This window comes from Cervus elaphus, chromosome 12, assembly GCF_910594005.1.
Source record: "Cervus elaphus chromosome 12, mCerEla1.1, whole genome shotgun sequence".
Taxonomy (NCBI): Eukaryota; Metazoa; Chordata; class Mammalia; order Artiodactyla; family Cervidae; genus Cervus; species Cervus elaphus.
In genome coordinates this window covers 71,390,655-71,405,322 of record NC_057826.1, presented here as the reverse complement: position 1 = coordinate 71,405,322, position 14,668 = coordinate 71,390,655, and the positions used below count along the sequence as shown (strand labels likewise).

The 14,668-nt window shown below is 41.7% G+C and overlaps 1 protein-coding gene across 13 annotated transcripts in view; it reads right to left on the bottom strand.

Moving 5' to 3' along the window:
* RYR3 (ryanodine receptor 3) overlaps nt 1–14,668 on the bottom strand; it is a 548,224-nt gene that overhangs the window by 334,631 nt on the left and 198,925 nt on the right. For all 13 annotated transcript variants that reach the window (XM_043919301.1, XM_043919310.1, XM_043919307.1 and 10 more), the window contains exon 3: nt 7,123–7,230. In XM_043919301.1, the coding sequence (XP_043775236.1) occupies nt 7,123–7,230 (108 nt within the window). The remainder of the gene's footprint in view (nt 1–7,122; nt 7,231–14,668) is intronic.

Below are 14,668 nucleotides of genomic sequence, written 5' to 3'. Positions count from 1 at the left end.
TTTTTTTGTAATTTTTTAAATCTTTTGTAACTTTGTAAATTTTGTAATTTTGTAAATCTTTTTATTTTTTTGTAATTACATTTATGCAAGAAAATCCACCCAAGGAAAATGGTCAGTACCTACGTCAGAAAATTTGGAATTTCTTTTTCTTAGAAATATTGCAAGCAACCAATTAGACTTTTTCTTTTACCAAAGAGGAGTTTTCTTACCATGAAGTAAGGTCTTCCAGATGGCAAATTTTAATGATATCATGTTATCGAAAGGCCAGCTCAACAGCATGAGTTACTTGCACACATTTTCATTAGTATTATTTTATCAGAGAAACATTTAAATCCATTATATCAGCATAAAATTATAAAATAGCATAATGAGAGAACAGTAAGGAGGGGAAAGAAAGAAGAGAAGGGACATAGTTTGATGACAATTTGGCCTGTGAAAAAAATACATTAAAAACCTAAGTTTGGAGATCTTTCATTATTGTATAATTTCTGAAAATAATATTTGGCTCTTGAAGAAAGAAATTCTGTCAAGACTACAGAATACCTCTCATAGTCTTCCATAAGAAGATTTATAGGCTATTCATGTCTCAAAAAAAAATTAAGACCATGTTGTCATCACTTAGAGCTTTAGGGTTGCTATTATGGATGGAATTTGAAAAATTCTCTCTGCTCACACCAAGGCAGAAAGAGAATAAAACCATTTATCCATCTACCTAATATTATGGGAGCCAGGGTCTCTAGAATAACGACTAATACAAGCAAGTTAGTTTCCACAACTAATTAGTGATGGGCTATTGTCACGGGGGGCTTCCCAGGTAGAGCTGGCGGTAAAGCATCTGCCTGCCAATGCAGGAGGCATAAGAGACACAGGTTTGATCCCTGGGTAGGGAAGATCCCTGCAGGAGGGCATGACAACCCACTCCAGTATTCTTGCCTGGAGAATCCCACGGACAGAGTGGCCTGGCAGGGTACAGTCCATAGGTCGCAGAGTTGCACAATACTGAAGCGACTTAATGTGCAAAATTCCAGTAGGTGGCAGTTCTAGGACTAAATCACCTGACAGCTTTGTCACCAAAACAGGCTGCCATTAGCAAATGTGAGCGAACTCGAACATGGAGCAAACTGTAAAGAGGCGGTTTTAGTATATAAACTCCAGCTTTTGTATATAAGAGCGATTTCACCAAACAGGTTTGGTGATTCTGTTAATATAAAAGTAGTATTTTTTTTATAGTGGGTGTGGATGACCAGCCATAGGTTAAAAAAAGAAGTGGAAGCATCCCAAATCAGCATGTTATTTTTCTCCCTTTCAAAATAAAAAGCAGGATGAAGTTAAACAAGTCAAGAATTTAATACTGTGGTATCTGGATCTCCCCAGTTAGGCAGCGGGTAGGCAGGCATGGGTAGCATCCCCGGGATGAACAAGCTGACAGGCGCTGGTGCTGGAGAGGGGAGGTCCTGAGTGGGAGCACCGAGGAGGTACTTGGAGAGCTTGACACAGTGGCTTCTTACCACCTAGTTCAAAGCAAGTCCAGACTTGGAAACCTAATGTGGTGATTCTGGCACATTCGGACTACCCCAGCTATAAGGCATACATGGGCAAGTCCTGGGACTGACATCCCAAAATAGGCAGAGGTGTCTTTGTACTATTTCTCCAAAGGAAATCTGATGTGTCCTATTTTAAAGGTGCAATTAACACCTCCTGTTAGATTTGACTCATCAAATGATTTCTTTCTTTTAAATAATGACAATGGGGATGAAGTTTATTTAGAATTGTCTACATAGTTCCTCCATCAGTCTTGTTCCCTTCCCCACACACACACCAAAGTAAGTTCTCACTCTGGCTGTTTTCTGACAATTATGGAGGGAAGACAAAAACCTCGGAAAACTGAGACACTACCTCTGGTTGATGGGGGTTGTCCCTTCTCTTCTGTAATATACAGATGATGGAGAAGTCTCAGGGCCCAGGAATAAAGAGGTAAGGCTCTGATTGGCCTTCTTCATTCCAGAAGTTCCCACAAGATCTCTTGAATCTGGGCACAGCCAGAATTCAAACTTTAGACAACAGGCTTCTAATCGCCCTCCTCAGCATCTGTTTTGATTTGTTCATTACCTAACCACATCAGGGGAGGTGCATCTTTAGCAGATTCTTTTTTTAATGATGCTGTCACCTTCCTGTGACTAAATTTTCTGTGACTTTATAAGAAGGATAAATGCTTTGAACTTGGCTACAAGGTAAGTATCTCACGACACATACTTTAAATAAAATCTACATGCACACAGCAATATGTAAGATTATGCCTCCTTGGCTGTTTACAAGGTCACACAATGCCAGGAGGCAACCTCTAGCTTCTCAGAAAGCATGTACACATCATTCCGTGTGGTACTCCCTGCTCAAAGACAGGGGCAAGTGAAAGGAGTCTGAAGCTCCTCTTAGTGCTAAAGGGACCATCTCATAATTAAGTGTCGCTCAGTTGCTAAGTTGTATCTGACTCTTTGCAATCCCATGAACTGCAGCACACCAGCTTCCCTGTCCTTCACTAACTCCTGGAGTTTGCTCAAACTCGCATCCATTCAGTCAAGGATGCCAACCAACCATCTCACCCTTGTTGGCCCCTCTCCTCCTTCCCTCAATCTTTCCCAGCATCAGGGTCTTTTCCAATGAGTCAGCTCTTTGCATCAGGTGGCCAAAGTATTGGAGCTTCAGTTTCAGCCTCAGTCCTTCCAATGAATATTCAGTGTTGATTTCCCTCATAAGTAATACAGGGAATTAAAAGACCCCCTCATAGTGAGTGTATCTGTGAGAGAGGTTCTTACAGAAACAGTGTCTTTCCAGGTCACATCTCCCAATCAAGTTTAAAAGGCTGGTTGTGTATTTGCATTCTAGAGATTTTAGAATCTGAAGTCAAGGATGATCTTACACAAACAAAAAACCATAAAATTCATTCTTTTTACATATATTGCATCTCCCTTTTTTTAAGTAGTAAAAGTCTGACAGTGATTAAGTCAACTTTTAGAGAAAACCGGAGCCCTTATCAGGAGTGCAGCTGGTAACTGTGTTAATCAAGGTCTTTCACTTTTAGAAGCATTATATTCATTCATGTCAAAACTCATTTGTAGTTATATGGCCCTCGATTTAACATGCACCTGGTCATATAGCATGGGAATCTCCTTCCTTTGAGGCATTTGAATATGCCTGAAGGATCTGTGACAGGAGGAAGCAGACCAGAGATGAAAAGAGGAACCAATATTCATTTCCACACCCATCAGCATTTGTCAACACTTCTGTAATTCTCACCTGATCCTATGAGGGAGGTTGCATTTTGAAGGTGTGGAAAGTCAGGTACAGAAAGGGGAAGCAATTTGTCCTAGAAGTCACTTGCTCCTTACAGCCTGGACTGAAAACACATCTACGTCTACCTGACTCCAAAGATGGAGCTTCTCTCACTGCACATGCTGCTAGTTTTGTGTTCAGAGTCATTGCTATAGGATGATGAAGACTGAGGACTCAGAGGGAGATGCTGACATCCTTTTTAGCTCCCTGTCCTGCTGAAGGTGGCTGGGGACCTCATACACTGTAGGTTCCATTAAGGTAAAAATATATTATATTTGTATGCAGGGATTTTACATCAAAGTCCAGCTATTTAATTGGCCACAGTGCCAAGCATCCATCTCTTGGTAATATTCCCCAGAATAACATCAGATAGGATTTTAACAGAAGTAAAGTGACCCGAGGATGAGCTTAGGAGGGTGGGCTCTGAAGGGCACTGACATCCTCTGCCCCCTGGGGCCTTCTCACAATTCAGTTTCCTTTTCAACATAAAGTTGAGTCCTAGGTGCTACTGGCTATAGCTAAGGATGTTTTAATAATAAACCCTCTGTTGTTAAACCAAGGTGGACACCTCTGTTTTCTTTGTTACTGAAAGGAACTGCTGCAGAACCACCAATCCCTGCAGAAAGACTTCTGTATGCTCATCATAGGAATAAACAAATAACCAATATCATTTTTAAAAAGTCCAATTGCTATGCAGCAGTGAACAGACACACAAAGACCAATTTATGCCCAGGAGGAAAAATGACACTCTTCAAAGCATCCCGTCTGGTGGTAGTGATGATCATTAGTGTAAGTAATATCCATTTAAAAGCAGTAAATGTCTCTTTCCAAACAGAATGGACTGGCATGCAGAGGAGGTGTCAACCCACTCAAACATCCCTGGGCTCCCCAGAGAATCATTATGGTCTGTTATGTTAACTCACTTCCTTCTTGATTTTTCTTCTTTTTTTCTTTTTCTCCCCTGCTGAATATTATCATTTCAAATCAAATTAAGTACTAATAGTAAGTGTGCACAGCAATCACTTCAGAAAACCAAAACATTCAGACTCAAGAGGTTATATGAAAAATATTATTCCTCATAATAAAGATTGAGAGCCCAGATGGAATGGTGAGAGAGTTCCAAGAGGGTTCTAGCAACTGAAGCTGCTATTTGGGTAACTAGTGGAGCCACCAGCAAATAATAAAACCTAAATCTTTTAAGGCAGCACCCTCTCCTATCTGTGCTCCAGCTCTCTTTTCAAGTCTCTTCCTTCTAACTCTAAGACCTCCAGTTATTAATTACAATAGAAGTAATATATCAGGATGGGAAGTAACTATTAGATCTCTCTTCTCTTTGGTAAAATAGCACAAAACGGCAATATAGCACACGGGAAATTCTAGAGTCTGACTCAATACGGTGATTGTTACCCAATGACTATTTAACCATAAAAATGTCATGGATTCCTTATTTCAGACTGGAGTTTTCAAAGATACTGGATCCTCCAATAAGACTTAACCTATTGGTCTTTAAATATTGTAAATTAAAGATCATCCCTGAAATATATAACTACATGGAGTAAACTTCTGCTAGAACATGGATGGTAATTATAGGTATTAGATATATAATTCAAAACTATGCATTCAATCTTATTAAAATCTTTCTATTCTATATGGAAAATGAATTATTTATTCTTTTTCAAAAGACAAACCAGGACAAGACTATTATTTAAGTTCCTGGCAACAAAGAAGAACAAGGATTATAACCAGAACTTTTCAGTTGACTTTAACTTTGCAGGATTCCCTGAACTACACAAATTAGATGGTAAAGACAAAGAAGTCCTTTGAAATGCAATTTGTGAACAAACAAGATAAGAGAATGCCCATGAGATAATTATCCAGTTAGCATAGCTTTTATCTTCCCAATTTCTATCCTGGGGCCATATGTTGGCAGGGTCTAGCTGATCTTGGTTGACACTGAAAGTGGTGATATTCCAAATCAACCAGGTCTTCCTCACCAAAGATGCCTATAAATCATGAGTTAATTATCTTGGAGGAAAAGTGAGCAATTAAAAAGTAATTTATTTCACTGAGTTGAAATGTTTGAGGGTGTGTGCCTAAGGGAGAAAGGTTGGGGGTACTGAGGTCAATGTCAGGGGGAGATAAACTGCAAAAGAACAAAATCTCACCTGTGTTAATGCTCTAAGGAACAAAACAAAGCTATTTTCAGGTGGTTGATGAAAGCATATTATTCTAAACCAAAACAGTGAAGATTCACAAATGTTGGTGTTAAGGACCCTAGCAAATTAATTAATTACACTTCCTAATTTTATAGATGAGAACACTATGGTCCCAAGAGATTAAAAGATTTATGTAAGATCACATTAAGAGCTGAAAGATGACCTAAATGTAAATATTGGTTCTCTTGGGGCTACAGACATTGTCTCTTCTACCACCAATGAGACACTTCATTATATATGAATTCATTCAAGTCAAATAATAAACTGTGCTAGGTACTGTAAACATCCCTACCTACACACACTACAGAGTGTAAAGAATTACACTTGCAATTATAGTAGACAGTAGTAAGAACTCTTCCCTGAGTGTTGCTCAAGCAAGGGCACCCATCCTAGACTTTCGGGGTCAACTTATAGGCTTCTCTGTTGACCTAATATTTAGACTTGTTCCTTGAAAGAGAAGTAAAGGTCATATAAGGGAAGAGAGAGAGGAGGAGAAAGTTGTTCTAAATGGAGGGAAGACCTGACACATATGATCTGAGGCAAAGAGAATGGTTATGTTTGAGGAAGTGAAAAGAATTCAATGTGGTTGGGTCACTGAGTGTTTGGGAAGATGTGGGGAGAAACAGGACAGGCAAGGTGAGCAGGACACACCAAATCCTGAAGTTCTTTATGCCCAGTTAAGGAATATGGGATTTCATTCATGGTAATGGGCAGAAAGACAATTTTTAAATGGTAAAGTGTAATGATTAGGTCTATATTTTGTAAACAGCATTATGTCAGCTTAGGGAAAATAAAATAGTAGGTGAGGTAAGCACAGAAGGAATCAGAGTGATGAGTCTGATGTAATAACCCAGAAGATAAAGGATAGTCATCTAATACAGTATCTAAGGGGCGTGGGAGAGTGGTATCTGCATGTGAGATATTCAGTTCATAGAATTAGAATATTTGAAATGATAAATGAATATAACTAGGTGAGTCATTAGGGAAAGGGTCAAAAATTATTCTGAAGTCTATGGTCAATGTCTTGCCTGGGAGACCTTTGGGAAGCCATTATCCCTCAGTTAAAGACTGGGAAACAATTTTACTGACAATAGAAACTTAAGACAGCTCTGTATTTGCTCATCTTGAGTGAAACCGTAAAGATCTGGGTACATGTCAATGACTCTTAATTCTATAGGAAATCTTCTCCAAATGGCTGTAACCTGGCTGTGCTTCACTGGCATAGTCATAATCTCTGATGAGACTTTTCCAAGAGAAAAGAATGAGCCTAACAGATACCCCACCCCTCCCCTTTCCAAGGCCCTTTCAGCCTCTCCATATATCCTGGTGGACTATGGGTTCAATGACCTATGCCCCGCTCAGGCAGCATTAAGGTGATCTAGTCTATTTTCTGGTGGAAGCTGGTTAACCCAGAGGAAGTAGGGCTGCTGAATAAGAGGAATATGAGGATGGATTCAAGGAAACTGGAAATCCAAGTTTTTCTAGTTCAAAACTGGAGGAATGAAATGAAGTGTGTACTTTTGGGTTATGGTGTGTCCCAATGCCTCCCTTCCCAGGACATAATTCAGGTACTCACCCCTTCGCCACCATTTTCACCTGTGTTGGCAAGCATTTCCTGCAGGGCTCTGACAGAGAGGGACTGTTCCAGCACAAAATTGCAGACGCAGAGATCTGGAGGAACATACTGTGGAAATAAAACCAGAATGAGGATACCCACTCATGTCAGTTGGGGATCAGTCACGCAGTAACATCTCAAGGGCAAAGAGCCTATGAATCAAAGTAACATTTGATGGATGGATGGATGAGTACAAAGGGCAGATTTTTCTTGTTCATGCTAAGATGAGTTTCAAGCTGGATTCTAAAGTAGGAAGAGAAGAAAATCCCAAAGTCTCAAGGGAACAGTGACCAAGATGTCAGGATCAACTTGAGTGAGGGCTGGGGGCAAACAGGGGAGAACACTACACATACAGCCTTTCGGAAGCAGGGAAGGCTGATTCACACTGATGTCTGGGTGGGACCAAAGGAAGAAAGTCACTGGGATCTCATCCATAATAATTTGTAAGCAGACAAGACCAAAACGTGGCTTTCAACAACAGTGACCAAAATAGGGAATCTATTTACTTGTTCAGAAAATTTGGACACCACACTGTAAAAGGAGCTACATACATTTAATTCTGAACAAAGAAATGTCCAGAACTATAAGAACTGATCACCCCTAGAGCAATCATTCTACATCATTGCTCAGGTAATACCATGATATTCTCAAACATTTCTCAAACACAAAGATAGCCTTCTCTGTAGACTGTAGTAACACCTAATGCTCACTGAGTGCTTTTCTAGGCCAGATATTTTTTTTTCCTCAATTATTTTTATTAGTTGGAGGCTAATTACTTTACAATATTGTAGTGGTCTTTGCCATACATTGACATGGATCAGCCATGGATTTACATGTGTTCCCCATCCTGAACCCCCCCTCCCACTCCCTCCGGGTCCCCTCCCTCCCCATCCCATCCCTCTGGGTCATCCCAGTGCACCAGCCCCGAGCACTTGTCTCATGCATCCAACCTGGACTGGTGATCTGTTTCACACTTGATCATATACATGTTTTGATGCTGTTCTCTCAGATCATCCCACCCTTGCCTTCTCCCATAGAGTCCAAAAGTCTGTTCTATACATCCGTGTCTCTTTTTCTGTCTTGCATATAGGGTTATCATTACCATCTTTCTAAATTCCATATATATGCGTTAGTATACTGTACTGGTGTTTTTCTCTCTGGCTTACTTCACTCTGTATAATGGGCTCCAGTTAAGTGCTTTGCTTTAAGTGATTTCTTTTAATCCACACAACTATTTCATGTACAGATATTATTAGTATTTCAGCTTACAGCAAAGGAAATTAAGACACAGAGAACGTAGGTCATCTGTCCAAGGTGATGGCTTACACTTAGATGAGTTGGATTCAAATCCATACATTTAACTCTATTCCTGCTGCTGACGACAACACTGCAGATTTTTCCACAATTAGAATATTTTCATTCAGCAAATATTTAAGTATCATATTTTGGTAAGACACAGTGTTTGATATTCAGAAAGATACAAAGACATGCAAACAAAATCACTACCCAGTTCCACGATGCACCATTTTCCTTGGGAATACTGCTGCTTACATTCACCTTTCACACCAAACCTTTGTTTCCCCTGTGATATTGGCACCATGAGAGTAACAGGAATGAGGGCCAGAAGTCATGCACAGTTATGTCTAACACTCAGAGACAGATAACGTTGCTTTCATGGACCTTTAACTTAAAAGCTAAAGCAAACCTGCTGCTAAAGCAGAGACAAGCCCTCTGATTTTCATCATTTTCATTTATAAAATAAATATTATGGAATCACCAATCTTTAAGTTCTCTTCACTTTCCAAGTGTTTGTACCTTCTTCCTCCTCCTCAACCTCAATGCCCTTAAAAAAAACAAAAAACGATGTCCCTCTTGTTAGACTTCCTCACTCCTTCCCTTTAGTAAAGTTTTAACATCCCCTAAGCCAAGAGTGGGCTTCCCCAGTGGCTCAGCAGTAAAGAATCTGCTTGCACTGCAGAACATGTGGAGAACTGGGTTCAGCCTCTGGATTGGGAAGATCCCCTCTAGAAGGAGATGGCAACTCCCTCCAGTAATCTGCCCAGAACATCCCATGGACAGAGGAGCCTGGAGGGGTACAGTCCACGAGTCACAAAGAGTCAGAAACAACTGAGCGACTAAACAACAACCAAGTATAGGTTGATCCAAGTATAGGTGATCCTATCCCAAAGGCTACTGGCCCATGGGCGACTTCACATTTTGAGTACTTGCCACTTAAATACTTTTCTATTCAGGGTTTCTGCAGTCAGAACTCCTAAAAACCCAGACTTCCTAGAATTCTGGTATTACAGGAAACTGCCCAGTTCTCTTTGTGAACATGATATAACCAAGGAGAAATTGTACCACCAGGAGACAACAGCCTTTATTTTACACACTTCTTGCTTTGTTTTCAAAGCAGGTAATTAACTCATTTGTATGGGACTGGAGCAAGCAGACAGCTGGTGATGCAGGGCAAGGCTTCACATTCAGGGAGTGTTTTTAGAGCACATATCGCATCATTACAAGTGGCAGACAATAATATGATAAAGCATTTCCATAAAGATCATATGCCATAAACATATATTGTCTGACTTAGTCTTCCCAAAGAGGATGCCATCTCACAAGATTTTACAGAGGTTTTTTTTTTTTCCCCCTACAACTTCTTGGTCTATCTGGATCTCATGTCCCCAGAATAGGAGGCCAAAAAAGCAAGAGTTTGAGTGTTTTTCCTTCTTCCTTCACTTCACTAGGGCATGTGATTTGGAATTTTTTCTATTCAGGAATGTCAGCAGGTGTAGTTGGTACTTTAAGGGGTGCAGTTTTGGCTAATCAACTGAATAACCCCGACATTCACGCTCACTTCGACAAGAACCCTGTGTAGTCCAGTCTCTAAGACACAAACTTTCACAGCTCCAAGTGCTAGAGATTCTGTCCTTATACAAGACTGTGTGATTCTGAGTCAGCTCCCTTCCCTCCTGGTCTGGCTTGCTTGGACAAAGATAGGAATTCTCCTCGAGCACCACCATCCTCCAACCTGATACCAGACACTAGGCAGGCTCCAATTAAACTTTTCTCCCCCCTCCCCCCAGATATTAAAAGTCCCAAGGTAGATTGGCTATACCCCAATACAAAATAAAAAGTTTAAAGTTTAAAAATAGGTAAAAGTCCCAAGATGGCAGAAATTTAATTACTGGTACCATTGGGTACATTTACAGAGAGACAGTGAGCATGGAGAGGCAGTATCTCCTATGGGAGCATTGTATCTCCCACTGGTTTACATCATTTCCTTAGAGTTTAGTTTTTCCACCTCTAGCCTGTGGTCCTGCCTGGACTCTCCATATTCAGAGATAAGGTCACACACCACTCACTGAGAACAACACGTGGGCAGTCGCAAGGGAAGGAAGAGGGCCATGGGAATATGTGGAGAAAAGCAAAAAGCAGCCAACAACTTGTGACACGAAGTGCAGAGCAGACAGCCAGCTGACCTGCTCCGCCAGCTGCCATCCTTAATTAAACTCCACACTGGCCTGCGATCCCACCCCCACATTTCCCGAGAATGAGCAGAGGCCACTGGTCCATCAGAGCTAATTTGTTTGCAGCGGGAGAGCCCCCAGGAGGCCGGCTCATTGTCTCCGTGCTCTGGAGCCTGAGCCTCAGTCACTGCCTGGCAGGCGTGGGGCGTGTGTTTGATGATTCTCAGCATGGAGAGAAGGGCTCTGTTGACATCTGTTCTGAAATAGCTCCTCATCACTCTCCGCAGCCCGGACCTCAGCCTAGAGAAGCACCATTTCCAAATGTCCTACAGAAAACCTTGAGATGCCAGGGCTCTGTTTAAGTCAGGAACTAGGTATTCATTTAGTCCCACTACATAGAAAAAAGCAAAAGAAAAGGCCTATGGACCCTCCACGTTCCCTTAATCTAGGTACTCCAAGTATTTTTCTGGGGCTTACTAAGTCCAAGATGGGGGGAATTTAACATTGCTATTATTGGCTTCATGTAGCATTTTTCTACCTAGCAACCCCACATTGTACACTCACCAGGATACTAGCTGGTATGAGGCAAGCCTTCAGGGAAATGAAGAGAAGAATTAGTTAACAGAAGTGGGGCTGTCCTCTCTCCATTACATTGTTAACTACAGTTTGCTGTGGCTTACACAGTTCTTCCAGAGAAGGCAATGGCACCCCACTCCAGTACTCTTGCCTGGAAAATCCCATGGACAGAGGAGCCTGGTAGGCTGCAGTCCATGGGGTCGCTAAGAGTCCGACACGACTGAGCGACTTCACTTTCACTTTTCACTTTCATGCATTGGAGAAGGAAATGGCAACCCACTCCAGTATTCTTGCCTGGAGAGTCCCAGGGACAGGGGAGCCTGGTGGGCTTCCGTCTATGGGGTCGCACAGAGTCGGACATGACTGAAGTGACTCAGCAGCAGCAGCACACAGTTCTTCACACGGTGCAGTCTGTTTCACTAAATTGTGGGTATCTTGCAAAATATGTGTCTGGTTCTACTTTTGGTTTTTCCAGTACACAGAACAGCAAGTGCTCAACTCAAGCCTTCTTGAATGGACTCTGTGTCCCAGACTATCTGAGAGCATGTGACAGATGGTGCCTATGGTTGCAGACACATTGCGCTGAGCACACATCTGCCTGGCTGAGCCCCCTCCCCACGTCTCCGGCTTAAGATTCAAGGGACCTTTCTTCTCTCATTGTCATGGGCCTCCTCCCATTGAGTGTTGATCCACCTGGCTCTCACACAGCCAAGACTCAACGATACACTCTGTGAGTACATTAATGGGTTATTGGCTGAGAGCGAACATTGTAGTACACGACTTCCTGAGGTCCTATCGGTGTTCAACCACTTATTAGCTGAATGATATTAGGTGGGGAGCTTTGCCTCTTTGTGCCTTAGTTTCCCTGTCTGCAAAGTAGAGATCTAATGGTACCTACTCCTCAGAATAAACTCAGTTTTTATGTTTACAGAACTTAAACATAGTCTTACATAGTCTGGCACATAGTAAGTACTAAATAAATGTCAAACGTTATCCACAGAGGGCAGTGAAGTCCAAACATCCATAACTCACTTATATGTTCATGTATATAATTTTCCAAGTTCTTTTTTTGTATAAGGATAATCCCTGCCTTTTAAGGCTGTGTGGTCTGGTGGTGTACGGTGAAGACAAATGGACAGTTTTTAAAGTATGATTCAAAAGGCCCACAGAGGGACGAGGAAGTGTGTGAGAGCTGAGTGGGGCTGAAGTCGGGGAGAGGAGCAAGGAAAGAAGGTGAGAAGTGAGTTTGGGGAAGAAGCAGGCATTACACTGAGGGTCATGAGTCCCCCTGCCAAGGATTTTGAACTTCATCTTCAGGGCAATAGGTGACATTAAAGGAAGTGATAGAATCAAATGTGCATCTCTGAAAAGTCACTGCAGTTCCAGTGTGAAGGGGCTAGAACCAAGGCAGAGAAACAAGTTAGGAGGTTGCTGCAATAAACTGCTTATAAGAAAACAATGATATGAAGTATCGTAATGGTGGTAGACATGGAGATAAAGTAGTGAATTTGAAAAATCTTCAGAAGTTAAGAGAGGGAAGATCTGGTGACTAATTGGATATAGGAGAGGAGTGGAAGATGGTCAGTGTTTCTATCAGATGGCAAAAGAGGGCAAAAAAAAAAAAATTCAGGAAGAACAAGCCATCCCAAGGGTCAGAAGTACCACACACCTAGCAATTACATTTAGCAAATTGTCCCTGGATCTCCATTTGGGCAACAGAATGATGATGGGAGAACAAAGGCTCTGAGATGATAAAGCGGTAGCCCTGAGAGTGTCAGCAGAGGGAGGCTCATCTGGGAAAACATGAGGAATTGGAGAGAATGACACCTGTTCTCCACAAAAGGAGAATTCCTGGAGGCCCAGCAGCCAAAATCAGCCCAAGTAACCTCCCTTTCCTTTCCCATTCCCAAAAGGTGGTCAGCCAGTATTTAGAGAACCTAACAATATGCTTTGACTGTGTGGATCACAATAAACTGTGGAAAATTCTTAAAGAGATGGGAATACCAGACCCCCTGACCTGCCTCTTGAGAAACCTGTATGCAGGTCAGGAAGCAACAGTCAGAACTGGACATGGAACAACAGACTGCTTCCAAATAGGAAAAGGAGTACATCAAGGCTGTATATTGTCACCTTGCTTGTTTAACTTATATGCAGAGTACATCATGAGAAACGCTGGGCTGGAAGAAGCACAAGCTGGAATCAAGATTGCCGGGAAAAATATCAATGACCTCAGGTATGCAGATGACACCACCCTTATGGCAGAAAGCAAAGAAGAACTAAAGAGCCTCTGGATTAAAGTGAAAGAGGAGAGTGAAAAAGTTGGCTTAAAGCTCAACATTCAGAAAACTAAGATCATGGCATCTGGTCCAATCACTTCATGGCAAATAGATGAAGAAACAATGCAAACAGTGTCAGACTTTATTTTGGGGGGGCTCCAAAATCACTGCAGATGATGACTGCAGCCATGAAATTCAAAGACGCTTACTTCTTGGAAGGAAAGTTATGAGCAACCCAGACAGCATATTAAAAACCAGAGACATTACTTTGCCAACAAAGGTCCATCTAGTCAAGGCTATGGTTTTCTCAGTAATCATGTATGGATGTGAGAGTTGGACTATAAAGAAAGCTGAGCACCGAAGAATTGATGCTTTTGAACTGTGGTGTTGAAGACTCTTGGGAGTCCCTTGGACTGCAAGGAGATCCAACCAGTCCATCCTAAAGGAGATCAGTTGTGGGTGTTCATTGGAAGGACTGATGTTGAAGCTGAAACTCCAATCCTTTGGCCACCTCATGCGAAGAGCTGACTCATTTGAAAAGACCCTGATGCTGGGAAAGATTGAGAGCAGGAGGAGAAGGGGATGACAGAGGATGAGATGGTTGGATGGCGTCACCAATTCAATGGACATGAGTTTGGGTACACCAGGCAAAATGCTAGGCTGGAAGACTCACAAGTTGGAATCAAGATTGCCAGGAGAAATAACAACCTCAGATACTCAGATGACACCACCCTAATGGCAAAAAGTTAAGAGGAATTAAAGAGCCTCTTGATGAAGGTGAAAGAGGAGAGTGAAAAGCTGGCTTAAAACTCAACATTAAAAAATCCAAGATCACAGCATCTGGTCCCATCACTTCATGACAAATAGATGGGGAAAAAATGGAAACAGTGACAGACTTTATTTTCTTAATAAAAAAACCCTCAAAATCACTGCAGATGAAATGCTGCAGAAATGCTATGACCAACCTAGACAGCATATTAAAAACAAGAGACATCACTTTGCTGACAAAGACCCATATAGTCAAAGCTATGGTTTTTCCATTAGTCATGCATGGATGTGAGAGTTGGACCGTAAAGAAGGCTGAGCACCAAAGAATTGATGCTCTCAAATTGTGGTGCTGGAGAAGTTCTTAAGAGTCCTTTGGATGGCAAGGAGATCAAACCCGTCAATTCCAAAGGAAATCAA